Source organism: Anabrus simplex, chromosome 14, assembly GCF_040414725.1.
Source record: "Anabrus simplex isolate iqAnaSimp1 chromosome 14, ASM4041472v1, whole genome shotgun sequence".
NCBI classification, from domain to species: Eukaryota; Metazoa; Arthropoda; class Insecta; order Orthoptera; family Tettigoniidae; genus Anabrus; species Anabrus simplex.
This window is the reverse complement of record NC_090278.1, coordinates 78,224,373-78,252,103: the sequence shown is the minus strand read 5'-3', so window position 1 is coordinate 78,252,103 and position 27,731 is coordinate 78,224,373. Positions and strand designations below refer to the sequence as shown.

General features: G+C 41.1%; 1 protein-coding gene across 1 annotated transcript in view; it reads left to right on the top strand.

Annotated features, from left to right (window-relative positions):
• LOC136885646 (tubulin alpha chain, testis-specific) overlaps positions 1 to 27,731 on the top strand; it is an 82,758-nt gene that overhangs the window by 48,534 nt on the left and 6,493 nt on the right. Inside the window, exons 2-5 of the mRNA XM_067158342.2 lie at positions 16,131 to 16,353; positions 16,711 to 17,012; positions 20,036 to 20,319; positions 25,808 to 25,954. Coding sequence (XP_067014443.1) covers positions 16,131 to 16,353; positions 16,711 to 17,012; positions 20,036 to 20,319; positions 25,808 to 25,954 — 956 coding nt within the window. The remainder of the gene's footprint in view (positions 1 to 16,130; positions 16,354 to 16,710; positions 17,013 to 20,035; positions 20,320 to 25,807; positions 25,955 to 27,731) is intronic.

The window sequence follows — 27,731 nt, the reverse complement described above, 5'->3', positions numbered from 1 at the left end:
TGGAATATATAAGGGAAACAGTGATATATTGTTAAAACGCGGGAAATTTTGAACATTTTATTTTCAAATATTAAAATTATTAAAATTCTGACATTATTGAAGTTGCTTCCGGTTGCTAGGAAGCATGCCAACACTGGGATATGTTCACGAATTGTCAACAACAATTGTAGCATATTTAACAATCGAATGAATATTAACCTTCTTTTTTTCCTTTGTTAAGCTGGGTCTCCCCCCTTAACAACCTGCTAAGTACAGAATGTATTGCGGGTTAGGGTAAGCCTTCGTCTGCAATTATTGGAGTGGTCATTTAAGGATTTGATTTTACCATTACTCAAAGTTGTGTCAATTTAGAGACCTGTCAATGTGTCATGATCCACCTGCAGGTAATTCCGGAGAGAAGAAAACAAATGAAGCAAATCAGTCCAGTAGAACGGACGGACGGATTTGCCAAATCTGTTTTTAGTAAACTTTTAATATATAGATTATAATAATTGTACCGGGCGGTACACCTCCACGCCGCGAATTCAAATATTGCGCCAGTTGAAATTCCTCTACAGGAGGAAGCCTGAACTTGAACAAACTGTATCAACTCAACGGTTTCTCAGAAGATGTCTCTACTGTAAATTTTGAAGTGTTGTGAACTATGTCTATTTCGATATGTATTTGTTTACTCTGTAGCAAGAAGTGTGGACATTCTCTTCTAGATGGCACTACTTAAGAACTATAATTGTGCACCCTAGTGCGAAGTGAAGGAACTGTTTTTTTTTAAATTATTATTATTAAGAAATGAGGTATTCATAAGTTTGTTCTTTGTTAAATTTCTTTTAGTCATTTTTTGGGTTGGCAGTATAACCCTTCTCTTTCCGCCAGTTTTGAATTTAACCAATCAGTAATTTCTGTAATTAATTTTCCTCCAATCATAGCTTTCTTCCTCAGGTTTCCATGTGTAATTCCTAGTCTACCAATAAAGTTGAAGGGCTGTGTCTTTTTCATTCTTGAAAGGTCTCGAATTTTCCACGAGGGTATAAAAACTGCTGATTTTCTGGTCTCGGGGCCACTTCAGTAACATCTTTCGCAGTGTGTGAACATATATAGCAGGGGGCGGGAAGCGCCTCTTTCTCCAAGCGGCAGTTCATCTACAAGGTAATGGCCTGTTAACATCTTCATTTCTTGCTAGCTCAGCAGTTTAACTCTCGGGGAGGGTTTGAAACCTTTAGTATGTAAACTACCCTTTTAAAATGTAAATTATTTTCTGTCTATCTATAAATTACAAATCTGTAAAGCGGGGATAGAGAGTGCTTCACCCTCTCGAACTCCCCTTCATTTTGAATTTGAGGTGACTACGGTTTCGTAACCGTTTTTCTCTTTCTTCTTCAAGTCTTAAACTTATTTGCACCGGGTGAGTTGGCCGTGCGCGTAGAGCCGCGCGGCTGTGAGCTTGCATCCGGGAGATAGTAGGTTCGAATCCCACTATCGGCAGCCCTGAAAATGGTTTTCCGTGGTTTCCCATTTTCACACCAGGCAAATGCTGGGGCTGTACCTTAATTAAGGCCACGGCCGCTTCCTTCCAACTCCTAGGCCTTTCCTATCCCATCGTCGCCATAAGACCTATCTGTGTCGGTGCGACGTAAAGCCCCTAGCAAAAAAAAACAAACTTATTTGCCAACTAGTCACCTCCCTAGTATGGGATTAGCCCCTGTATAACTGGCCGAGTGCCCCCTAGGTTTTAAGAAGTTTCATGTAGGAGTGCAAGCTACGCCTCCAGTCAATTTGGTTTTTTGGGCCATTTAATTAATCCAGAGTTTGTTTTCTTCATGTGAAGGCCCTGTAGGTTGGGTACAAGATACCCCTGTTTCACTGTATGTGTGCCTTAAGGGCAGTTAGGAATGAAGGTTGTTGTAGCCTTTCATAGGCTTGTAAAATTGAGAGCGGGTCTGCTCTTTTCATCTTAACATTGTAATTAGGAGCAAGTGCTCGTCGTACTTAGGGGTTTTCTGCCCTTTATCTATTGTGGTGGTGAGCTGAGAGCTCAGAAATTAATCTTGGGGCTCGAAGCCCAAATCTTGTAACAATTGTAATTTCTTAAATTGTTTTCCTGCTACTGGGTACCTGTTACTCTGTTGTTGTTATCCAACGAGCTAGAAAGAGGACTATAGAGTGGCTATTGGACCGCCATATTTGAATCTACTTGAAAGCCACGTCCGCCATATTGTAAGCGACCAAATCGAGTGGGCTTGTGATGAAGCAAGTACAGAGGCTGCGGGAATAAATACCGTTTCACAGTTTTCTTTATTAGGGAAGCACTCAAAGATGCGCAATGTCTGTTTAAAAGGACATTAAAAAATACAAGATACAGGCTACGTACTTACATATTGTATAAAGAAAGAAAATTAGCGCATTTCCACTAGTCCGAATTACAAAACAAATCACAAGACATTGCCAAAAATTTAGACCCACTTACAGGTAATGAAAATATAGAACAGAAAACCTTGAACAAAGCAATTTAACAACATCGAGAAATAATTCATATAACTTTAATAATAATAATAATAATAATAATAATAATAATAATAATAATAATAAATCCTGATATCTTTCCATTTACCTGGAATTGGCATTTTGTATGGATTTAGCCTAATTTTACGACCGGATGCCCTTCCTGACGACGCCAACCCTAGGTGGATTGATGTATTTACTATTGCGTGCTTCTGTAGTGGTTTGTAGAATGTTCTGTTGTGTGTAGATGAAGAAGGTTATCCAGTCCCGGATCCGGAGGAATTAACTGTCGACTACCCGGTTAAAATGCTCAACCCGGTCGAATCTGGTGCCCTCTGAACCAAAGGCCAGCATGCTGATCATTCAGCCAAGAAGCCGGACACTAAACAACTTGGCAGGTTAGATCCTGGCTCAGTACGATAGTATTTAGGTGCTCAAATCCCTCAGAACTACTGCGGGACAACATTCCGGCACCTCGGCTTATCCGAAAAAGTAGTTAGTAGGGCGTAAAACTAATAATAATTTACGAAAAATAAGTATTCTGGAGCCGTGGGGTACAAGGTTTGAAGTGGACAGTGGTGTAATAAAGTATCCCTTAATAATAATAATAATAAGAACAATAAAATAAGAACAAGAATTTGTAGGATAAACAATTTGAAATAATTGCTAAAAAAGAGAGCAGTTCTTCTTGTGATAATGATCTTAAATCACATAAGTTAACTTTCCTGAATAATTCACTTCGATTATCTTTGGAAGAAGATTATGGTAACGCCGATTTTTTATTTGCCTTATGTAGCGCCCACTCAGACACGCCTTATAGCTACGATGGGATAGGAAAAGGCTAGGACTGCGAAGGAAGTGTCAGTGGCATTAAGGCACAGCAGCCCCCGTATTTGCCTGATGTGAAAATGGGAACCACGGAAAACCAGCTATCAGTGCTGTCGGCAGTGGGATTAGAACTCACTATATCCCGAATGCAAGCTAAGAGCTATATACCGCGAACCACGTAGCCAACTCGCTCAGTAGTAGTGGTAATGTAGGACTGAAAGTCCTCATATTACTCCGTATCGTTGGCAAAGGGGATGAGGTGACTAGGAAATTCTAAATATTGTAGGTGTGGCGTTGGACAGCAGGCGTCTTGTAACATCGTTGTTCACTTTATATTTATTTTCAAAATGCTGGGGAAATGTGCTCTGTAGGATACAATGTAATAATAAATAGTGGTATTGGTTTTTCGTCCTACCGACTACTTAGTACGGTTTTCGGAGAAGCTGAAGTGCCGGAGATTTGCCCCGGTGGAGTTCCCTTACGGGCCGGTAAATCTACTGACACAAAGGTAACCTATCTGAGCACCTTCAAATACCAAATACAAGAAAATAAAAGTAGGCCTAATGTACACGTGCTGGATTGTGCTACACAGGCAACGTAATTCTGCTAATCGCCCAAAACTGTGTACTTTAGTAAAAAAAGAATCTTATCTAAAATATGATATTTATTCTTCGTGTTTTCTCTACAATTTATGCAATTGCATGCCACACACGTAGAGAGCATATTTTCTTCGATCTAATCTATTAGAAATATCGCACCGTATGCGGAGAAATTATATGAATGGCGCTTAAACTATGGAGTCGCTATTTCGCCTTGGCACCACCCAGAGCGCTGTAGCAGCCATGTTAGCCACTCTATAGTCCTCTTTCTAGCTCGTTGTTGTTACCTGTTGATCTTGAAAAGAAAATATAACCTTTGTTAAAGTTTTAAATTAACTTTAATTTCGTAAGTTGAGGCCTATTCCCGCCCGCACCTTCTTTCACCTCTAACTACCACGGATAACTCCGTAATAATAATAATAATAATAATAATAATAATAATAATAATAATAATAATAATAATTGTTTGTACAACTCTTGTTCCGTTTCGAGTGAGGGCATTTTTATGTATTAAGGAAAGTTTGTCAATATAAATCGACGTTAAGAAAAAATACAAGTTAGCGTAGAACCTCAGAGTTAATAAGATTAATCTAAGTATTGCAATGTTCATCATTATTATTTTCAACATGTGGTTGTTAGAGGAGCTGCTGCACTCTATCGTGACTGCTGTAGCATGTACGTAGGAAGTCTTGTACATTTTTATTTCTGCGATCAATGAACGCGTGTATCCGTTACGAGGTGGTTATAAATCACGTGAGGCTAGACATGGGTTTCTACTGAAACTCACCAGCAGACCAGGGCTGTCAATGGAATGTTGTTGTTGTTGCTTGGGTGATCAGTCCATAGACTAGTTTGAAGCAGCTCTCCATATCATCCTATCCTGTACTAAGCTACCTGCAGTACCCGTCTTTGACTGCGCAATCATGTAGAATGTACAAGGTTATCTAACTCTCCAGCTACTTTGCGCTGTTCTACTCGGGACGGAGCAGTAATCACATCTACCGGAGATGAGTGGCAGCAGAAAAGAGAACTAACTTCACAACAATGGTCAATAAAATGTCACTGTTGAGCTTAAAGTAGGAAAAATCGCAATATGAAGATAAAGTTGGAATTCAAAGGACAAATTGGGGCAAATACCCGTTTATAGGAAGGAGAGTTAGGGACTGGAATAACTTACCAACGGAGATGTTCAGTAAATATCCAATTTTTTTGAAATCATTTAAGGAAAGGTTAGGAAAACAGATAGGGAATCTGCCACCTGGACGACTGCCCTAAATGCAGATCAGTAGTGACTGATTGCAGGCTTTCAGATTTAGTTTTCTTCCGACTCTGGGATATTAGAGCATCTAATGTAAAGGCAATCAATCACTACTGATCTGCATTTAGGGCAGTCGCCCAGGTGGCAGATTCCCTATCTGTTGTTTTCCTAGCCTTTTCTTAAATGATTGCAAAGAAATTGGAAATTTATTGAACATCTCCCTTGGTAAGTTATTCCAGTCCCTAACTCCCCTTCCTATAAACGAATATTTGCCCCAATTTGTCCTCTTGAATTCCAACTTTCTCATATTGTGATCTTTCCTACTTTTAAAGACACCATCCAAACTTATTCGTCTACTGATGTCCTCCCACGTCATCTCTCCACTGACAGCTCGGAACATACCACTTAGTCGAGCAGCTCGTCTCCTTTCTACCAAGTCTTCCCAGCCCAAACTTTGCAACATTTTTGTAACGCTACTCTTTCGTCGGAAATCGCCCAGAACAAATCAAGCTGCTTTTCTTAGGATTTTTTCCAGTTCTTGAATCAAGTAATCCTGGTGAGGGTCCCATACACTGGAACCATACTCAAGTTGAGGTCTCACCAGAGACAAATGTGCAGCGTTCTTTTATGACTCTCTTGTCTTGTTCTTCAAGTGATCGTTCCTTTACGACTTTTCTCATTTTTTAAAAACAATAACTCGCTAGGAAATAAAGAGAATAGAAGCTTTTGAAATGTGGTCTTAAAGAAGAATGCTGAAGGTGAGATGGATAGATCGAATCAGGAATGAAGAGATAGTGAATCCAATTGGTGAGAGGAGAACTATTTGGTTAAAAATTTGACCAGAAGAAGAGATAGAATGATAGGGCACATCTTAAAACACCCAGGAGTTGAACAGTTGGTTTTTGAAGGAAGTGTAGGCGATAAGAACGGTAGGGGTAGACGAAGGTATGAATATGACAAGCAGATTATAGCAGATGTATGATGCAGTATTTACGTAGTTTAGCATACGATAATGTGTGATGGAGGAGTGCATCAAACCAGTCTATGGACTGATGTCTAACAATTTCACATGTAATGGCGGGCAGAAATAGGTTATTTAGGACTTATAAGTTTGTTGTTTTCCTGCTAAAATCCCACGACTCCTGTCGTGATAGAAACTAGCGATAATGACCAGGAAACTACTCTGACTCTTGGCCTTTAGTATTAATTTTTTACCTCGCAAGATGACGATAACCTTTTACCAGGCCACGCCAGGGGTCATGCCCTCAAGTACTTGCGTGTTTCTCTCTCATACGTCACCACAGGACTATGCAAATCTCGACTGCGGTGCAACGTTACATCAAGATGTGTACACCACGGGACAATGTACTGTACCTACCTACCGCAGTGTGGCTATTTCTAGTGCAAGGAATTCCAGCTCTAATTGGGGGTATGATTTGTAGCTCTACATGCGCCTATAATTACAAACGGTAGAGGAAAAACGTGGTAATACTTCCGGAGACGTGCACACGCGGTTCTCGTTCGCCGCTTTTTTTCTGCCCAACAGATGCGCTATCAATTAAACTTGTGAATTCAAACATTTCTCAACTCCACAAATTTGCGAAATTTCCTTTAATGCATATATCGAAAGCGTAACTTGGGACACATTTTAATGTTAAAAACATTTTTTTACCAGACAAACTTTTACTACGAAAACGGTTAAATTAAGTAATGTTCTCAATTTTGCCGGAGTTGAAGGCCTAAGGAGGCCGGAAAGGTTTCAAATTATGAGTATTGGACAGCCCTATCAAACTAAATAAACACATTTCGAAAATCACTTCCGGGCTAAATGCTGTTCCGAAAAAACAGCTTAAAATCGCCAGTTTCTTTATTCGTTTTACTTTTTATTCAAATCCTAGTTAAATTAACCCTTTCCCGCCCTTAGCGCCCGGCTGCATTGTCTGCATACTTACGCGAGCTATGCGATAGTTGTTTGTTTTCTTCAGCTTTGAAGTGTTTATGAGGCATTTATGAACACGAAATACAATCTACAAGGCTTAGGAAATGAAAGAAGAGCGATAATCTGTCTTGAAGTCGCCTAGGAAACGGTCTTGAACTTCCGCGAGCGCGGGACAGCTGTTTCGTTCGTAAACATGGCGGGATTGAATACTGCAGATATTGAAACTGAGCTGAATATAGGCGACGAAAGTGACACAGAATTGTTGAGTAGGGGTGGAGGTGAATTTTTAGTGAGGGAATAACGTATCAACGAAGATAATTTTAGTGATAACAGTGATTTAAGTGAAAACGGATATCGAAAATTCGGACCTGATTGCGATGCCGCGGCATTTCAGTTAACGCCAATATTTCGTTTCGTTACTCCAAATAATTATATGGATGATCTTGAACCTGTCCATAATTTCGAAGGAGTATTAAGAGAAATATATCATTTTTGACATATGTTAGGAGGAGACAAAGTATTCAGTGAGATAGCCACTTGCATATATATATATCAATGCAGCATTCAAACAGGCACATTCCAGAAACATAGATACAGAATGTAAAGACACTTGCTCAGGGGAAATAGAAGCTGATATACAGTATACATTCCATTTCCAGAATCACGCGGTTATTGGTTTAGAGGGATTCATACAACATGAGAATGTGACAAATAGAGCCTACCTTTGTGTCGAGTACCACAATTAGGAGGGTGGACGTTTGAAGCAACAACCTTATGGCTCATTGAATACGGAAATGGGTGTGATGGTATGTTTACTTATATTATTGAAAATTTGAATACATTGTGATCAATAGTTTTTAATACATTTAACTTTTTCTGAAACAGTGTGCTCTGCTTCAATTTTTCCTAAATAATAGGTTGAAATCTGGCGGTAAGCGGACGGAAAATATGGGCGGGAAAGGGTTAATGTAGTTACATAATTCTTTCTTTAATGTGTTCCTTGATTCAATACCCTCAGGGTTATAGGGTTGGCGCTTTCTTGTGGTATGGTCATCCGCCCATGTAAGAGGCAGTCAGTAGATTTAGTTGGTATAGTAATGCTTATACTGTTTTTCTTTTCGTTTATTTTAATGGTTCCTTTGTTATTAGTAGGGGCAACTTAGTAGAGTTAGTCTAGGGTGGTATCTTACATGGAGACTGGTATACCGCTCGTGTGAGGGACCACCAAGTTAGTTGACAGGATTGCAGGGTTGACCCTTACATGTGGACTGGTCATCCGCCCATGTAGGGGACAGCTCAGTACACTAGTTGGTGTGCTTATAGAAATGTTTATAATTGTTTTGTTTAGTTTAGTTTATGGATCTTTCAGTTTCTTGTATTCTAGCACTGTGAACATGTATCGGGGCGAACAGCTTGTAATGTTCAATACCCTCAGGCGTTTTGTTTAAAATGCCCACAACGAATGCTGTTATAAGGCGTTAAGTGAAACTCTGCATTGACTCACATTAGAGCTCGTATCGGTGCTTAAGTGAAACAATAGTACGGCTCCGTGGCTAAATGGTTACCATGCTGGCCTTTGGTCACAGGGTCCCGGGTTCGAATACCGGCAGGGTCGGGAATTTTAACAATAATTGGTTAATTCCCCTGGCACAGGAACTGCGTTTATGTGTCGTCTTCATCATAATTTCATCCTCATCACGACGCGCAGGTCGCCTACGGGAGTCAAATCAAAAGACCTGCACCTGGCGAGCCGAAGTCCTCGGACACATCCCGGCACTAAAAGCCATACGTCATTTCATTCAGTGAAACTCTGCATTGACTCACATTAGCGCTCGTAGTGGTAGAAAAAGGCAAACTGCTAATCTAATCGACCGGATAACGATGATTAAGGAAAGGATTTATCTAAAATTCGTAGCTCATGTCCCTACGATGCTTTCAACATTGAATTGTTTGCCTGAAGGGTTTTTGCTAGTGTTTATTCAGCGTAAAGGCACGCCGGTCTGACTATTGTGCAGTAGTGACTTAGTTTACCCCAGTAAGAGATGGATTTGGATCTGTAAGTATCATGGCTCATTTTAAATGCCAATTCCATCTTCCTTGCTTTTTCCCCCAGTGCTTCCTTTAAATTGTCATTCGAGGGAATAATCTCGTCAAGTTACTTACATTTCATGGTCCGTATCAATGCTCTGAGTGGAGTCTGTCTTTTCCGATTCCATATTATTATTATTATTATTATTATTATTATTATTATTATTATTATTATTATTATTATTATTCTTTCTTCTTTCTTCGTTATGCTCATTCATAGAGTGCATTTGAACTTGTTAGTTGGTTTGATGGTTTGTGCCTTCTTATCCTCCCAAAATCTCTTCATGAATGCACTGTGTTTCATCTTGCGTTCTGTCGACCACTTCCTACCAGTTGTCTTTTTGGGTTTCCCCCTAAATTTATGATTGGCTACTTTTGTTCTAAAAGCTCCACGATTTTCCATGATGTCCTCTGTGATGTTTATTTCTTGGAGGTCCGCCTTAGTTTCTTGTAGCCATTTTATTTTGACCTTCTTTGAGTTGATTACTTTGAATAATCTTTTAGTTTAGTCTGTCGCTGTTCATTCTGTAGATATGGCCATAGAAATTAAGGCGCCTTTTCCGTACGGCATCAGTAAACCTGTCGACGAAGGAGTAAAGGTCCGCTGTTCTCCTCTTAAGCCACATTCCATTTTCTCTCGTAGGACCATAAATTTTCCTGAGAATTTTCCGCTCCTGCTCTTCAATTTCTGTAATTTTAGAGTGACCACCTAAGCATATGGTTTCTGAGGCATATAAAGCTTCAGACAATACAACTGTCGTGTAGTGTCGTAATTTTGCATTACGCGATATGACTCTTTTGTTGTAGTAATTCCACGTCAGTTTGTAGTATGTAGTTTGGTGTTTCTTTCTACATTGGCACTACTGTCTAATCCTGACGGTAGTATAATTTCTCCAAGGTATTTGAAGGAGGGCACCTGTGAAATTGTGCCGTTTTCCATCGCTAGCGGAGTTCTTTTGCTATTTTGACGTAGATTTTCCATGTACTTGGTTTTCTCGTAGGATATCTGGAGGCCTGCCTTTGATGCTATATTGTGTAGTCTCTGTATGGCATGCCTTATTATTATTATTATTATTATTATTATTATTATTATTATTATTATTTATATTATTTAGCTTTTATCCTAAATAGTTCTTCTACATATGTTTGAGATCTGTCGTTAACGCTTTAGCCAGCTGAAGTCAGAAAAGTATTCGGATGACAATTTTTTCTTTTTACTTGTGCCTCGTTCACTGAAGTCGTCACGGCTTCCTTCTGTAGTAGCTCTATGTTTCGGACACGTGAACCTTCCTCAAAATACACTCTGTAAAAGTTTTTCTGAACTATGGTGTGCATACCTTTAAGGGTACGCGTGAGACGGGTAGCTTTTGGGGGAAAATTCGAAGAAGAAAAGTGTGAAGAAATACAAAGAAAAGCGTAAAATTTACCTGTACAAAATTGTGTTAAATCCTTTGGGAAAATCAAATTACTATAAAAACGTTTTTCAATAAATGAAACTCGGAACGATAACGATTAATTCATTTGCATCTAACGAATCATTTTCGAGAGACATCTGTATGGAAATTGGGGGTCAGTGCATTGAAAGGGGGAGAACTGACTTAGCGCCTGTGAAACTCAGAAGCATGATGGGATGAGAAATCTTTAATAAAGGAGCCTTCTATATACCTCAGTCATGGCCATCTATCATTATTCACATCACAGGCTGCAAGATCGCATGATCATCTGTACTCTTAACGGCCCTCTTTGATAACGTCTCTGTCATGGCCATCCATTAGTACTTCACATCATCGGGCGAGTTGGCCGTGCGGTCAGGGGCGCGCAGCTGTGAGCTCGCATGCGCGAGATAGTGGGTTCGAACCCCACTGTCGGCAGCCCTGAAGATGGTTTTCCGTGGTTTCCCATTTTCACACCAGGAAAATGCTGGGGCTGTACCTTAATTAAGGCCACGGCCACTTCCTTGCCATTCCTAGGCCTTTCCTGTCCCGTCGTCGCCATAAGACCTATCTGTGTCGGTGCGACGTAAAGCAAAGTAGCAAAAGAAATAGTGCTTCACATCACAGCCTGCACGGTTGCTAGGTAACATCGCGTCACACATTGAATATCATGGTACAAATTACGTCAAAATATTTTTCTGTCCTGGTTTGCTCGGCATGTCATAATGCTGATGGCGAAGATATAACTTTGTCCTTCTTGATTCAATCATAGCCTACAGGTGATTATTTTACTCGTTTTGACAGCATTTTGGTCACAGAGACTGAACGAGTTTTCTCATTTCGCTGATCGTGCCATTACATTTCTAAGACATTTTTCAATAATATACCTCTTCGAGAAGTTAATTTTATCCATTGTGTACCTAAAATGCAGGTAACGCAATACGCTACAGTAGATTTGCAGCCAGACCTCTTTCTTTCACGTGAGCTTTCAAGGAGGAAGATATTGTTTGTAGGGTAACACCAAGATATTTAAATGTGTTGGTAATTTCCGGTACCTGGTCCTCGAAGGTAATCGTAGGGCTCGTAAGTTAAGGAAAAGTCAATTTTTTCTCGAGTGTCCGAAGATAAGCCCAACATATTCTTTCTGGGTCATTGTAGGCCAAAAAATGGTGAGTTTTATTTGTCCTGTTTTGCCTTTTTTTCCTACGGTTTTTGCCTTATAGGTCCTTTTTAGCCTTTTTAAGGTCTTAACGGCTTTTTTTTGCAAGTTCATCTTCCTTCGATTACATTTGTACCGTCCATTCTTGATTCGAATAATCATTGTTTCATCCATCGCCTCTTAAACATCTTTTCTGTAGTAAGAGAACATTAAATTTAAAACAAAATGGAACTAATGGTTGAAAAAAAACAGGTGTATCAAATTATGTACAAGATTAGTGAAATATTGAAAGAAGAAAATGATGTGAGGTTTTTTAAAGAGGAACATATCAAACGCATGAACCCTTAACATCCGTTCATGTGGATAGAAGTTTATCGATGTTTTGCAGCGTGGTGTCTAAAAACCGATAATCCTTTACACCTTTTGTCGGTACAGAAAGTTCTTTTCGTTCTTTGGTCGTATTTGTTTCAAATCTTTCCGATAAACTCAATCTCGATTTCGGAAGACCACCCAGTATCAAACGGACAGCCTTTTACAAAAACGATACCTTTTTTTGCCAAAGTGTGCGAAGTAATTAAACTTCAGAAATATATTTTTAATAGTGTATTCCATAATCCACCTGAATTTCGTGAGAATCAGACAGTCCATTTTCATGTAATGGTACTACAAAGTTGTTGTTTTAAAAAAAGGGCAAGAAAATAGGTACAGTACTTCTTGCATTCCGCCTAATATAACATTCACAAGAAACATAATAAAAATATGTAAATACCAGAGAAAAACGCAGAATAAAACAAGCTTTACAATGGTGCGATTATAGTTTAGATTGGTGGACTGGTTCAAATTTGATTAGCGTTTAAACTCGACCACACATACTTTCTCCGCCGACAGTAAAAGCCTGGAGATGACTTTTGTGATATACTGCAAAGCCAACTGATGTAAGGTTTTAGAATTCCAATTTCTGTAACCCTAGCATGGTTTTCCAGGATGTCCACATTGCGGGTTCGCTAAATTCATTCTAGGTGGAAAAAAAATTCATTCTAAACTCTGCGAGAACTTTGTTTTAACAAACATGGAATTCCTTTTTCAAAATTATGTTAATATGTATATAATGTCTGAAAGAAGAAGTAATTCACTCGTATATTTTTGCATCAGAATTGTGCATTGTAAAACATTATATTTCTTCATTAAATATGCAAATAACACTAAAATTATGAATGCATTTGGATCGCATTTTCTGGTCCTTCTTTGATATTATTAGGTCTTTTTACAGGTATATTTGATGTAATTTATAGATCTTCAACTTCTGAGCCCTGGTAATCAGATTCTGGGCAGCTACTCTTACTCCCCCTCCCCGTTCCTGAAGATCATCCGAACTGATTTCATGTCGTTTATTTGGAAGTAGTTGTCATTTACGATATGTCAAAATGGGGTCAGAATAGAACTCCATACATCATGAGTAGGCCTATAGTGTATACCGGAAGTGCGTGTGACAAGCTTATAGGTGGTAGTTATAAATTACATCGGGTATCTTCATTCTTTATGAATGCAAATGATGTGAGAGAATTTCAAATTAATTCCTTCGCGTGATGTGGCATTGTAAGAAAGTTCGCGTGCTAGAAATCTCGCCGGCATTCTCCATTAATTACCTTATTATAAACAGTTACGCTATCTCCAGTAATACTTGTGCACAATTTGTATTATTACTTTAAGACGGTAGCAGTTAAACACCCGTTGGGACTTAGCACGTATTGCACACACGTCACTCAAAAATTCGAATAATTAACGTGCAGATGTAATGCATTCAGTGAGAGTAAGACAGCTTTCTTGAAAACCTGGACTTTGCTGATGACATCTGCCTACTGTACAAGAGCTTTTGAAGATGTCAGTCAATCAATCAATCAGTCAATCAATCAATCAATGATCTGCACTTAGGACTGTCGTCCAGGCGGTGGATTCTCCTATCAAGTGTTTACGGCTTTTCTTAAACATTTTTGAAGAATTTGGAAATTTATCGAACATTTCCATTCTCCTATAAATTAATTTTCCCCAATTTTTCCTTTTGAATTCCTACTTTATCTTCATATTATGATCTTTCCTACTTTTTTTGCTAGTTGCTTTACGTCGCACCGACACAGGCCTTATGGCGACGATGGGATGGTGTGAAAATGGGAAACTACTGAAAACCATTTTCAGGGCTGCTGACAGTGGGGTTCGAATCCACCATCTCTCGGAAGCTGGCAGCTGCGCGCCCCTAACCACACAGCCAACGCGCCCGGTTTTCCTACTTCTAAAAGCTCCGCTCATGCTTATTTCTACTAATGTCATTCCACGCTAACTCACCACTGACAGCACGAAACATACCGCATAGTCCAGCGTCTCGTCTCCTTACTCCCAAGTCTTCCAAGTTTGCAACACTTTTGTAAAACTAACCTTTTGTAGGAAATCACCCAGAACAAATCGTACTGCCTTCCTTTGAACTTTTTTCCAGTACTTGTATCAAGAAGTCCTGGTGTGAGTCCAGTACATTGGAACCACACTCTAACTGCGGCTTTCCATAGACTTACATGCCCTCTCCTTTACATCCCTACTGCAGCCCCTAATACTCTCGCAACCATGTGAGGATATGTGTAACCTTTCTTAACTACCTCGTTAATATGATTACCCTAATGATCATTCCTTATATTAACACCTAAATACTTACAGAGGTACTGTCACCCCATCAACACAATAATTAAAACTAAGAGAGGTTTTCCTCTTGGTGAACCTTACGACTTGACTTTTAATTCCTTTGACATTCATACCATTGTCAGCTGTCCATTTCACTACATTGTTTGAGTACTCCTGCAATAGCTCACAACCCTGCAACTCATTTACTACTCTATACAGTATAACATCATCTGCAAGTATCCTTATCTGTGATTCCAGTTCTCTGCTCATATCATTTAGGCCTATATATGCCAGGAGGCCCTCTAGCGCCGTACTTTCTACTTGCAATTGTCCCGCATGCACTAGTGATGCATGGGATGCCTAGTCACTTGTTTTCAAAGGAGCGCTACAACGTGCTGTATTGTGGATGTTGTAAAAGAAATAGCAGTCATTTTACTGCACACGTTCCATAACAGGGAGAATTTGTAAATACTCCAAACACACAGAAAATTAAATTTAATAACGTATTCATTTTTTGCACGTGTAGACATTCCACTCTATTAATGAGTTGTTTGTGTCTGTCTGTTAGGTCATCAGCCCAGAGGCTGGTTGGATCCTCAAATAGCACCACCAAAGGTTATGCGGTTATAAGGAAATCGCAAAAACCAATGGCAGCACCAAAATGAGGCGTACTAGGCAACACGAGGAGTGAGGTAGTTTGCCATTGCTTTCCTCACTGGGTCAGAAAGTACTATTGCAGCACGACTGACCCTACGAGCAACACCTTTCATAACACTCAGATGCACTAGTTGTGCTCTGAATGTTAATACTCAGCACCACCCATACCCCAGCAAGCAGCTTCCATATTGTCACAGCCATGGATGAGACTGGGACTTCGGTGAAAGCTACACTTTACTCTGGCAAACAAAAAACTAATATACTTGGGTGAAATACGTGTGTAGAAGACAGACGACTGTTTGGAGCTTCGGCTTCATTCCGACCAGATTCTCCATAGATTAAAATGATGTCTGTCTATAGTTGCTGAACACACTAGCCATTGCCGATATGCAGACAACAAATGTATTGCTGCTGTACACTAGTACATACACCAGCCTAGTACTATGCGGTTTACTAATCCAAGGGGTTGCATTAGACGGGTAGCGCTGAGGAACATGCTGCGAGCGACCGTCCGGTTGTTATCTCTTCATATTCTGACGTAACCTGCCTGCTAGCAGTAGTACCCCTATGAAAATCAGTTAGTAGACATCCCACTCATCATTTGTGCATGCGGGGCATTTATAAGTAGAAAGTCCGGCGCTCGCTACCTGCCTGGTATAAGAAAACTTAAAATGTCCATGTGGCATGGTGAAGGCTGGAAGTCTGGACACGCATAATATGAACTTCGAGCCTTCACCATGGTACGCCGTATGGTCCTTTCAGCCAATCCCGAGCAATCAAATATAATTACCCATTGCGGTACTTACACCCCTTGCCATTTTCACTCTCCATCTGTGGATAAAAATTCGATCTCTAGTCTCCTAATTATTAAACTACACGACCTCGTATATAATTCATTTTAGGAAATTTAGTAGTTGTTGAGTTTCGCAAACACGGTCCTCAATTGCTGTCGTGAAGTGTTTCATTGTTATCAAATCTGACCTCTTGCGATGTTTTTGTGTTTCAGAGGGAATGCATCTCCGTGCACATTGGTCAGGCTGGAGTACAGATAGGAAATGCGTGCTGGGAGCTGTACTGTCTGGAGCATGGCATACAGCCAGACGGTCAGATGCCGTCCGACAAGACTATCGGCGGTGGAGATGACTCCTTCAACACGTTCTTCAGCGAGACCGGGGCCGGCAAACATGTTCCAAGAGCCGTCTTCGTCGATCTTGAACCCACTGTTGTTGGTATGTAGCAGCCACATGTGAGATCATATTTACACCACTGGTAATAGTACATGCATATACCTTCCTATATACCTTCTCTTCTCAGGTATGAACGGGTTCCTTTCCCTTCTTCCTTGAAATCCTTCCATTCTTAAAACTTTTCTTTTAAAAATCTCCCTTTCTACAGTTTCCTATTAATCTTCTCATTATTAGTATTATCTATTCATCAGAAAACACAAATTCTGTGTTCTCTTTCAGGATACTATAAACTCCTTCATGTACGAATCGAAATGGTAAATTTCTTATTTCAAAACACTAGAATTCACCACCCTTACTAATAACATCTACAAAGTTTACAACATGAATTTTTTCCAACAGATGAAGTACGTACTGGGACGTACCGCCAGCTGTTCCACCCCGAGCAGTTGATCACGGGCAAGGAGGACGCAGCTAACAACTATGCTCGCGGTCATTACACCATCGGCAAGGAGCTCGTGGACATCGTGCTGGACAGGATACGTAAACTGTCCGACCAGTGCACCGGGCTTCAAGGGTTTCTTATCTTCCACTCTTTTGGAGGAGGGACTGGCTCCGGATTCACCTCCTTGCTCATGGAGCGGCTCTCTGTGGATTATGGCAAGAAGAGTAAACTGGAGTTCTCAATCTACCCTGCCCCACAGGTATGAATCCTCTTCCCTCTTGTCAGCAAGCTAGAATTCTCCATCTACCCTGCCCCACAGGTATGAACCCTCCTCCTTCTCAGTAATCTGGAGTTCTCAATCTACCCTGCCCCAGAGGTATGAATCCTCCTCTTCCTCCTCAGTAAGTTGGAGTTCTCCATCTACCCTGCCCCACAGGTATGAATCATCCTCCTTCTCAGTAATCTGGAGTTATCCATGTACCCTGCCCCACAGGTATGAACCCTCCTCCTTCTCAGTAATCTGGAGTTATCCATGTACCCTGCCCCACAGGTATGAACCCTCCTCTTTCTCAGTAATCTGGAGTTATCCATCTACCCTGCCCCACATGTATGAATCTTCCTCCTTCTCAGTAAGCTGGAGTTATCCATCTACCCTGCCCCACATGTATGAATCTTCCTCTTTCTCAGTAAGCTGGAGTTCTCCATCTACCCTGCCCCGCAGGTATGAATCCTCCTCTTTCTCAGTAATCTGGAGTTCTCAATCTACCCTGCCCACAGGTATGAATCCTCCTTCTCAGTAAGCTGGAGTTCTCCATCTACCCTGCCCACAGGTATGAATCCTCACGCTCCTACTCAGAAATTCTTGCCACATGTCTCCAATATTATTTTTGTGTCTTGTTCCTTCCAATAAAGAACTCAATACTGAACTTTTTTTTTTTGTATTTCATGCTATGATATAATTGCCTTCTTTCCATATATAAGAGTACGGAAAATGACACTTTACCGTACTGTAAATACCTTCCATACCGTTTTATTAGAAATCTTGTCTGATTGGTTGAACCCCGCTTCACAGTAATGTATTAGTATTTAGTACATTAGTAGTTATTATTGAACATAACAGGCGCTCAGCCCAAATACATGTTCGCAATGAAAACACCTTACAAGAAAAGGAAAAAAAGAAAAACACGAGACTCATTGGGCATGCCATGAGGTCCATCAGATACTCCGGAAACGTGACACTCCCAAGGAAGGGTCACCACAGCAGTCATCCTCAGTCCCTACATGGCACGTCCATCGACCCCGCTTGATATTCAGAAAAGAAAAATAATAAAATTAAAATAAACTACCGACCTACTCCTACTGCTGTCCGGCCATGTTATCACCCCTGGTAGGAAAAAGGCCACCCTCCCAGTGATGTTACAACCGGCCCTATCCGTGGGGCCCGAAAGAAGCCCCCAACAACTCCTACCAGATGAAACCGCTCCCCTCCTGTACCCCGCCTCAATCCTCCTCGTTCAGAATATATCTCTCCTTTACTTATATGGGGTAGGCCCGTCCTACCCCATCCTCTTACGGTCATGTCCTGCGCTCCCTTACCTACGACTCCTTAGTATCTCTTACTGTATATTTATAGCTTCACAGTATTGTAAACACGGATAATCAGAGAGAGATTATGAACCAGAGAACACCTAACTAACAGTTTTGAATGGTTTCCCTGCCTGACTGGAGCACTTTGGTTCTGTACCCATAGCGTCTCTGCATTCCCAGCGGCTCGGACGTAAACATCTCGCTCACATTCCGCGGCTGTTGTTTAAATAACTAGCTTTCCTCTCTAGCTGCAAATTATTTAATCTGTTTACCCTCCAGGACTCAGCGGGGAATCCCACCTCTACCGCCTCAAGGGCAGTGTCTCGGAGCGTGAGACACTTGGTCTGCGAAACAACTGAAGAGGAAGACAAGTAATTTGTCCAGGCGACCTCACCTGCTGTGATGAACAGGGGACTTGTGGGGGATGGGAAAATCGGAAGGGATAGACAAGGAAGAGGGAAGAATGCGGCGTGGCCTTAAGTTATGTACCATCCCTGGAGAAGAACAGGAAAAACACGGAAAACCACTTCAAGGATGGCTGAGGTGGGAATCAAACCTCTCTACTCAGTTGCCCTCCCGAGGCTAAGTGCATCCCGTTCCAGCCCTCGTACCACTTTTCAAATTTCGTCGTAGAGCCCGGAATCGAACAGAGGCCTCCGGGCATGACAGTTAATCGCATTAACCACTATACCACAGAGGCGGACCCACTGTATCTTTAAAATAACTCTTAAGACATATTCTTACACATTTTCAGATAATGGAAGTTCAAGATAAGGAGAAAAATCTGAACAATTTCATGTAAGGTGTTTAATAGGTTTTATTTTAACAACCATAAATAAACTTCCGTCTCAGTTTGAGTTTTCACTATATAGAAAACTTTCTCCAAGTGAAATATGGCCTGATATCCTGGACTGCATCACATGTATATACAACAAAACCTTGATTATGGTCCGCTTGTGTGGTGTAGTGGTTAGTGAGATTAGCTGCCACCCCAGGAGGTCCGGGTTCAATTCCCACCTGAGTCATCCTCGAAGTGGCTTTCCGTGGTTTTTCCCACTTCTCGTCCAGGCAAATGCCGGGATGGTAACTATCTTAAGGCCACGGCCGCTTCCTTTCCTCTTCCTTGTCTATCCCTTTCAATCTTCCCATCCCTTCACAAGGCCCTTGTTCAGCATAGCAGGTGAGGCCGCCTGGGCGAGGTACTCGTCCTCCTTCCCAGATGTATCCCCGACCTAAAGTCTCACACTCCAGGACAGCTGAGTCCGAGGGGAAAAAACCAACCCTGGAGGGTAAACTGATTTAAGAAGGAAAGAAAGAACAATGATTATCCACAAGAGTGAAGGGGAGGGGAGGAACAGATAATCAGAAAGACAAATACGCCATTTTTTTCTAGTGGGTTTCGGCATCCCAAAGATGGGAAGGAAGCGGCCGTGGCCTTAATTAACGTACAGCCCCAGTAATTGCCTGATGTGAAAATGGAAAACCACGGAAAACCATCTTCAGGGCTGGCGACGGTGGGATTCGAACTCAGTATCTCAGAGCTCACAGCTACGCGACCCTATCTGGACGGCTAACTCGCTAGGTACACTGTATTTTTGTGGATGTGGTTAAGTATTCACGTTAGGCAGGGTTTTACCACAACTACCACACAGTTTGCTATCCCAGTGTAAGATGACACTTATTTGTATGTTTTAGGTTTCAACAGCTGTCGTGGAGCCGTACAACTCCATCCTCACGACGCACACCACTCTTGAACACTCCGACTGTGCCTTCATGGTCGACAATGAAGCTATATACGATATCTGCCGCCGTAATCTGGACATTGAACGTCCAACGTACACCAACTTGAACCGTCTCATTGGTCAGATTGTATCCTCCATCACAGCCTCCCTGAGATTTGATGGCGCTCTCAATGTGGATCTCACCGAGTTCCAGACAAACCTAGTACCATATCCACGTATTCACTTCCCTCTAGCCACGTAAGTATTCTCATCCCTTAGGATAAATGATTATGACAGAATTATATCTGTATGTGTATGCATGTTCGGTTCTCAGCCCTAAGGCTGGATGGATCCTCAACAGCTCCGCCATCAGCTGTCATAGATGGCCTAGGCATCACTGAAGACGCGTACTGAGGAAACGAGGTAGTTTCCCATTGCTTTCCTCATCGAGCCAGAAGTCGCTATTACATATGTCTGCCAAACCCACTGAAATGCATGCATCATCCGACCCTATGAGCTATATTTCACACCATTCATAGCAGGGACTGGCTGCATAAGGAATGGCATTACTAGCATCGCTCATACCTCAGTCACTTTCATATTGTCAAAGCCAGGCATAACACTGAGACAGATCAATAAAAGTAACAAAATTGCTCCAGTCAAAAGCAGAAGACAGTGCACTGTAAACACTAAGTCCCGCCGGCAAGGCCATGAATTATATCTATCTATATATATATATATATATAAAATAAGAGTTTTGTCTGTACATTGCTCAGAATTTAAAAAGAATGGCATTTCTGTTTTTGTCATGTCCACAGTAACAAGGAGATGCGCTTTTTCATTTTTTAGTCATTTCTAGAACAATTTCCTTCGCACCGACGATGGCGACGATGCGATAGGAAAGGCCTAGAAGTGAGCGGCTGTAGCCTTAATTAATGTACAACCCCAGCATTTGGCTGGTGTGAAAATGGGAAACCGTGGAAAACCATCTTCAGGGCTGCCGACAATGGAGCTCGAACCCACTGTTTCCCGGATGCAAGCGCACAGCTGCGCGCCCCTAACCGCACGGCCAACTCGCCCGGTGCCCGCCATTTCTCTATGTATGTATGTATGTATGTATGTATGTATGTACTGTATGTATGTATGTACGGGCATCACGAGAAAATGGCTGAAGAGAACTTAATCGGTATGTAAAGTCGGGAAATGAGCCACTACAATCTAGGCTATAATTTTATTCACGCTGAGTGAAGTGATAGTTTAGGGGAAGGCCTAAAATTTAATTCTTAAATATGTATGTTATTAATGGTCCTATAGATAAATACTACATCACTAAAGTTATATAGAATTAAATTTCCGATCATTTATGTCGTATACATTTTAACCATACTAATCATTTATGTCTTACACAGTTTTATCGTACCGACTATGATAATAGAATAATGAATATAGTCTTTTCTTACTTAGTCCATATCAACGCCAAGCATTTTTAACATGGAAATATTGTTTAATGATGTTAACTGGCGACGGTTTTTGTCATGATTGTCTTAAGGTGTATATCCACGAGGTCATCGGTCTGTATCGACAAGGAAAAATTTGAAAATTGTTATAAAAATGAGAAAAAGTGTACGTGTTTTTTTTTTTTTTTTTTTTTTCCGTCTGAAGGTTGTTGCATTACTCTGTGTTTTGTGTTGTACGTTTTGGTTATTGCATATTTCAGGTTTTTTTTTCACTGATATGAATGTATGTTCACAGAAACAGGGATGATTGGGGCAACAAACCGAAAAAAAAGTGGTAATTACGTTATTACTAGAGCTGTCGATTTAATCGATTAATTGAAACGATGAACCTAAAAAATCGATTAACCGATCGATGTGCTTTAGCCGATTAATCGAACCGATTAAAATTGTACGGTGATGAAGGAAAAATAACCAGTTTTAGCGGCAAAAAATCAGTGTATTGAATTGTTATTTGTCATTTGGTGTCCTAGTCTCAGTTATTGAATGACTGACTGATCTTTAAATTTAAAGTAAGCTGATGTTCATATTCAGAAGGGTAAACGCAATAATACGCCTTTAATTACTTTCTTGTAAAACGAGGGTTAGCATATGACCATTTCTTTTACAAACTATTTGAAACGAAATGTGGGTCAGGCTTGTATAGTATATGCGGACCTTTACATAAGTCAGGCGGCATAATGACTGATGTGGGGAAGGTACATAACAGATTTTCATTACGGAATTTCCAGATAATGTGCGAATGGGCAGATACCAATTGCTAGAAAGGCACAGTAGAAAATGCTGCTACTACTACTACTACTACTAAACGTTTTCATTCCTCCCCTGAAGGGGGAGGCGGGCCTCTTAGACGGTGACGCCGTCTCTCAGGCCGGGAGATTTGTTACGGTGAGGGAGATGTGCGGAGAAGGTGAGGGGTTGGCGGCCGTGGCCTATACTACGAACTGTACCGGCATTCGCCTTAGTGCAGGAGAATGGAAAACCACGGAAAACCATTCTCAGGACAGCCGATGGTTGGGGCCAGCCGTGAGGTCCAGCCCCTGTCCCGTCTCCCGAATGCAGAGGTATGGAGCCGTGGCCACTTAAGGGACGAAACCCACTCTGCATCTACCGACCGTAGAAAATGTGACAACTTAAACCTCAGTTCTGGTGTGGTTGTTATTCGGAAGAGAGTGTTCGCATTCGGTGTTTGTGAGCTTATGAACCGATGCGAGGAAAACTTGGTGAAATTTCCGGACTTAAACTAAATGATTGTTGTAAGGTGACAGACAGGAAAACAGTGTTTTGTGAGAACTGCGGAAAAGCGTTAAGTTATGCTGGAACTACAAGTAGTCTTCAATATCATCTTAAACACTTTGGAAGGGATGAATATATATATATTTTTTTTTTGCTAGGGGCTTTACGTCGCACCGACACAGATAGGTCTTATTCCATCGTCGCCATAAGACCTATCTGTGTCGGTGCGACGTAAAGCCCCTAGCAAAAAACAAAAAAAAACAAAAACGTATTCATCCCTTCCAAAGTGTATCTGCATCTATCAGTGTCTCTACTAGTTCATCTTGTCAGTCAACTTGGAGCACCTAATAGTGAAACCATGTCCTCTAATACGGAAATTGAAAATACGAATAAACTAGTGAAGTGGAATGTGGAGGACAGGAGGCCGCGTTGTCTATGATCGTGGTACTGAAAAGATTTTACGTTTCTCGCTTATCATCTTCCCTCTAGAGGCATGGTAAAAAGAAAAGAAACCCAAACACTATAGATAACAAGTTATATGACGTAGAAAGGCCATATCATTAGACGAATGAATCTCACGGGGGTTTTTTGGTCTTGTATATCCAACCGTAGCTACTTGTGGGTTACAGCTCATTACACGTTAAACACGTTAGAGAAAAAACAGAAGTGTTTGAAGATGTAGTTCGTGAATGGGGACTGGAAGACGAAGTTGTCACCGTTTCCATTCACAGTCCAAAAGATATCGTTCCAGGAGCTGAGACAGACAAGTACGACACAACCCACCCACACTCTACAATTAAGTTGAAATAAATCTATCAAGCAAACTGTGTGAATTGATCGACCGATTAATCGATTAAATGCATTCGGTTAACCGATCAACATTTTTTTATCGATCGACAGCTCTAATTATTTCCGTGCTATGTAACAAGCCACCGGATACCACGAGTTCCTGATACCAATATACTCAGAAGGTATCCCTGAACAACCTCCGAAAGTTTGCTGTTCTAGTTTGTCTTCAGCCTGTATACGCGAATATTCCTCGCACATTTCTTCTGGAATTTAGCTAAGAAAAACTTGGGTGTGCGTATTATTTGGAATAAGGTGTGTTATACTATAGCGCGGTCTGTGTGGTATCAGTAGCACGTTAGAAGTGAAGTGTGAATCACGTATTAAGTACCGCTACAAGTTCCCGTTATCGCTCCTCACAGCTAAAGATAAGCTTGGGGTTATTGTTATTAAATACGTAGATAACATAGGAAACCGCGCAGCAGGAAAAAGTTGTACTCGCGACTGGCAAAAACTAAAACGTGACTTCAAAAAACAAATAGTTGTCCACGAGCATTTACAGCTAATAGCAGACAGCACACTCGTTACGGCGAAATTACAGGATTACAAATATCAGGGGAAGGTAAGCAAACCGCATGACCATTCTGATCGGCGGGTTGTCTACCCAAGAGCGATTAATAATGTACGTATATTTTACTGTATTCAGTTTCCGAGTACGTCATTGAAAATAAAAATCCACAGCCTGTTTCCAGGCATTTGACTCGCTGAGGAATAGAATGAAGGCAGCCCCCATCTACTGGCGAAGATAGGAACTCTGCCGGCTGCCGAAGATTGTCGCACTCCTCTGGAGCAATGATTAATGACTGACAGACGAAATACAATGGTATGGAAAGTGTTGCTGGAATGAAAGGTGACAGGAAAAGCCTGGGAAAAACCTGTCACGCCTCCGCTTCGTCCAACACAAGTAGTCTTACATGGAGTGACCGGGATTTGAACCACCGAATCCAACGGTGAGGGGCCGGCGCGCTGCCGCCTGAGCCACGGAGGCTCTTCTGGAGTACGTCATTATGTGGGATTAATTTCTTAAATAAAACATAAATCAATGCAATTTTATAAGTTATCTCCTAAAATTAAGGTGTGGGGATTTTATTGGACGGGGCAGAGTATCCGCGTAAATACGGTAATTTCTATAGATTTTTATTCCTGTAGAATTCTTCTTTAAGAACAGCAGCTTATCTAGCCTTAAATAAATCGTGGCAGCTGTGTTATGTACAGTGATGGAAAAAGTACAAAATAAAAGTAATTGGGTTCAATTACAATAACCTGAGGAAAATATCACAGTTGTAGCCCTTAAGGCAAGCAACTCAATGTTCAAAACATCCTAGGGATATGAGCTACGTATTTTAGGTAAATAAAATATGATAAAAGTATGAGAATATATTATTCATTTATTCCTAAAAAAATTGCAAGGTTTTTCTTAATCATCGTTATCTGGACGATTAGATTAGCACTTTGTGCCTTTTTCTACCACTATTAGCGCTAATGTGAGTAAATGCAAAGTTTCACTTAAGCCCTTACAACAACATTCGGTGTGGGCATTTTTCAAAAAATAAAATACGCCTGAGGGTATTGAACCAAGGAACACATTACAGAAATAATTATGTAAATACTGTAAAGATAATTTGGCTCGGATTTGAATAAAAAAGGAACGAGTGATTTGCGGCTGTTTTTCCGGAACTGCATTTAGGCCGGATGTGATTTTCGAATTATTTTTTAAATTAGAGCTATCCAAGACTCACGATTTGGAGCAATAGCCCTGTCTCTCTTTCCCTACGCGTCTTCCCCTTTCTCACTTGCTCCACAGTGCTCCAAATCCGAGTCGGACCAATGCATAGTGCCCAGAACTTCTGCGCTTCGGTTTGCATGCGTGAGATTTTGGGCGTTTGAGAGGCCCTGGGCTAGTGGATGCAATTTCCAACATTTGTTACAAGTGCACTTCTGAATTCTCTGTACTCCTCAATGATAAACTATTATTTTCTAATAAATCTTTGAGCAAACTTAATTTAGACCTTCTTTCTTTCTTTTTTTTCTTTTTTTTTGTTTTTTGTTTGTTTTTGTTTACCTGTTGTGACTATTAATCAGGTTCACATACGCTGACCTATGCGACAGTCAAAGCCTATTTTGTGAACTTGCATATATATTCCCTACAGGTATGCGCCTGTCATCTCAGCAGAGAAAGCCTACCACGAACAGCTGACTGTAGCAGAGATCACCAACGCCTGTTTTGAGCCAGCCAATCAGATGGTGAAATGTGACCCACGGCATGGCAAGTACATGGCTTGCTGTATGCTATACAGGTAAGATACAACACTATCGCTAAAACACATTCTCTGTACCATGTAGATCAAGGTTAGCTTCTTAATCTGTACTATCATGAAACTCCTTGAAAGCAATGTTTGCTCTACTGGAACTTGGAAACAGCTGGAGATATTTCAGTGAAATTTGGTGTGCATGCAGGACCAGCGGCATGCAGGTTCACTAGTTTGGAAAATAACGTATTCAGATGCATTGTTACTTGATTTTTACATACGAAGGTGTATCAAATATAAACTGGAGTTTTGTTCCTGAACATCAACAGTTGGTAGAACTGGCCCCGCGCGTCTGCTATGCTTAGGTGGGACCGTTAGGAGTGGGGAGAGCGTACTGTTAGATATTTCCCGGTGTTTCGTCAGGAACACTCACGATGCCGGAACAGCAGGTGAATCCCTCCACTGTGCAACATATAATTATAAAGGTTCTTGATCGTGAAGGAGTTGCAGCGGCGGAATTTTGCCAGAGACTGACTGCACAGTTCGGTGATCAAACATTGTCTAGGGCGCGTATGTTTGCCTGGCATAAAAAGTTCAAGGAGGGACGAGAACGTGTGGAAAATCAGCAACACGATCGCCGTCTTCGTACCAGCATTACAGACGAAAACGTTAGTGCGGTTAAATACATTATTGCTGATTGATTTTTTTTGCATGAGTGACGCACAATTAATGCTGCTTACTACTGCGAGCTGTTGAACAAGGCGAGGGTTGCATATCGACGCAAAAGACGAGACCGACCGATTGGACAGGTCATCCTCCTTCACGACAATGCGCTGCCCCATACTGCAGCTCTGTCTCCAAGCTACAGGAAATGCACTGGACTACACTTGATCATCCTCCTTACAGCCCGGACTTAGCTCTAGGAGGGCAACGATTTGAATATGACGACAGTGTGGAAGACTTCTGTGCGCAACTGGCTGGTGACACGACCCTGTTCTTTTTACGATGATGCCATCAAAAAGTTGCCCATACGCTGGAACAAATGCATTTTCAAAGAAGGAAACTATGTGGGAAAATAAATTGTAATTGCCTTGTGTTTTCAAAAAATGAATTTAAATAAAAAATAAAATCCCGTTTATATTTGATCCCCCCTTGTAGATGTAAAATAGTGAAATGGCTTGTTTAGCCACTTTCCTCCAAAGGCACACGGCTACAGCTCGAAGAAATTATCAAGACAATGAGGAATGAGAGATAGAATATGAGGTGTAATTACTTTAAGTTGAATTCCGTTTCCTCTAAAAGCAAAGTCTTCAAAATCATAGGAATAAGTGCTTCAGTAACATAGGCTACGTACGCCTACTGATGCTATACAAATCGTAGTTAGCGAAATATTCTGGTTCACTGCAGTTTATTATATCAGAAGCGCAAAATCGTTGAAATTAAAATCCCTTCAAAACCTTCCACATAGACAAATTTTAACTGCGCGCTCTGACAGTGCTTTGGCTAATTTCGGGCCTGCTCCCATCTATTGCTGGTTCACTCACCAGTGATACTTCGGCCATGTTTTCGCTGCTCCTAATAGCACCGCACCTTGCACAACCCTTAATCCTGAAATTGAATCTCTTCGCTGGTTACGGAGAACAACAAAGTGTTGATGTCAGAATTATCGCTACGTGCGCGAATATACAGAGCCAGTTAAAGGAAAGGCTTGATTGCTGGCGGCCGGTGGACTCTTAAGTCGGGGGCGGGGGGGAAGGGGGCAGCCACAGTACTTTTTCACACACCTCTTTCTTGACAACTTTGACAGAAAAGAGAAGATAAAATT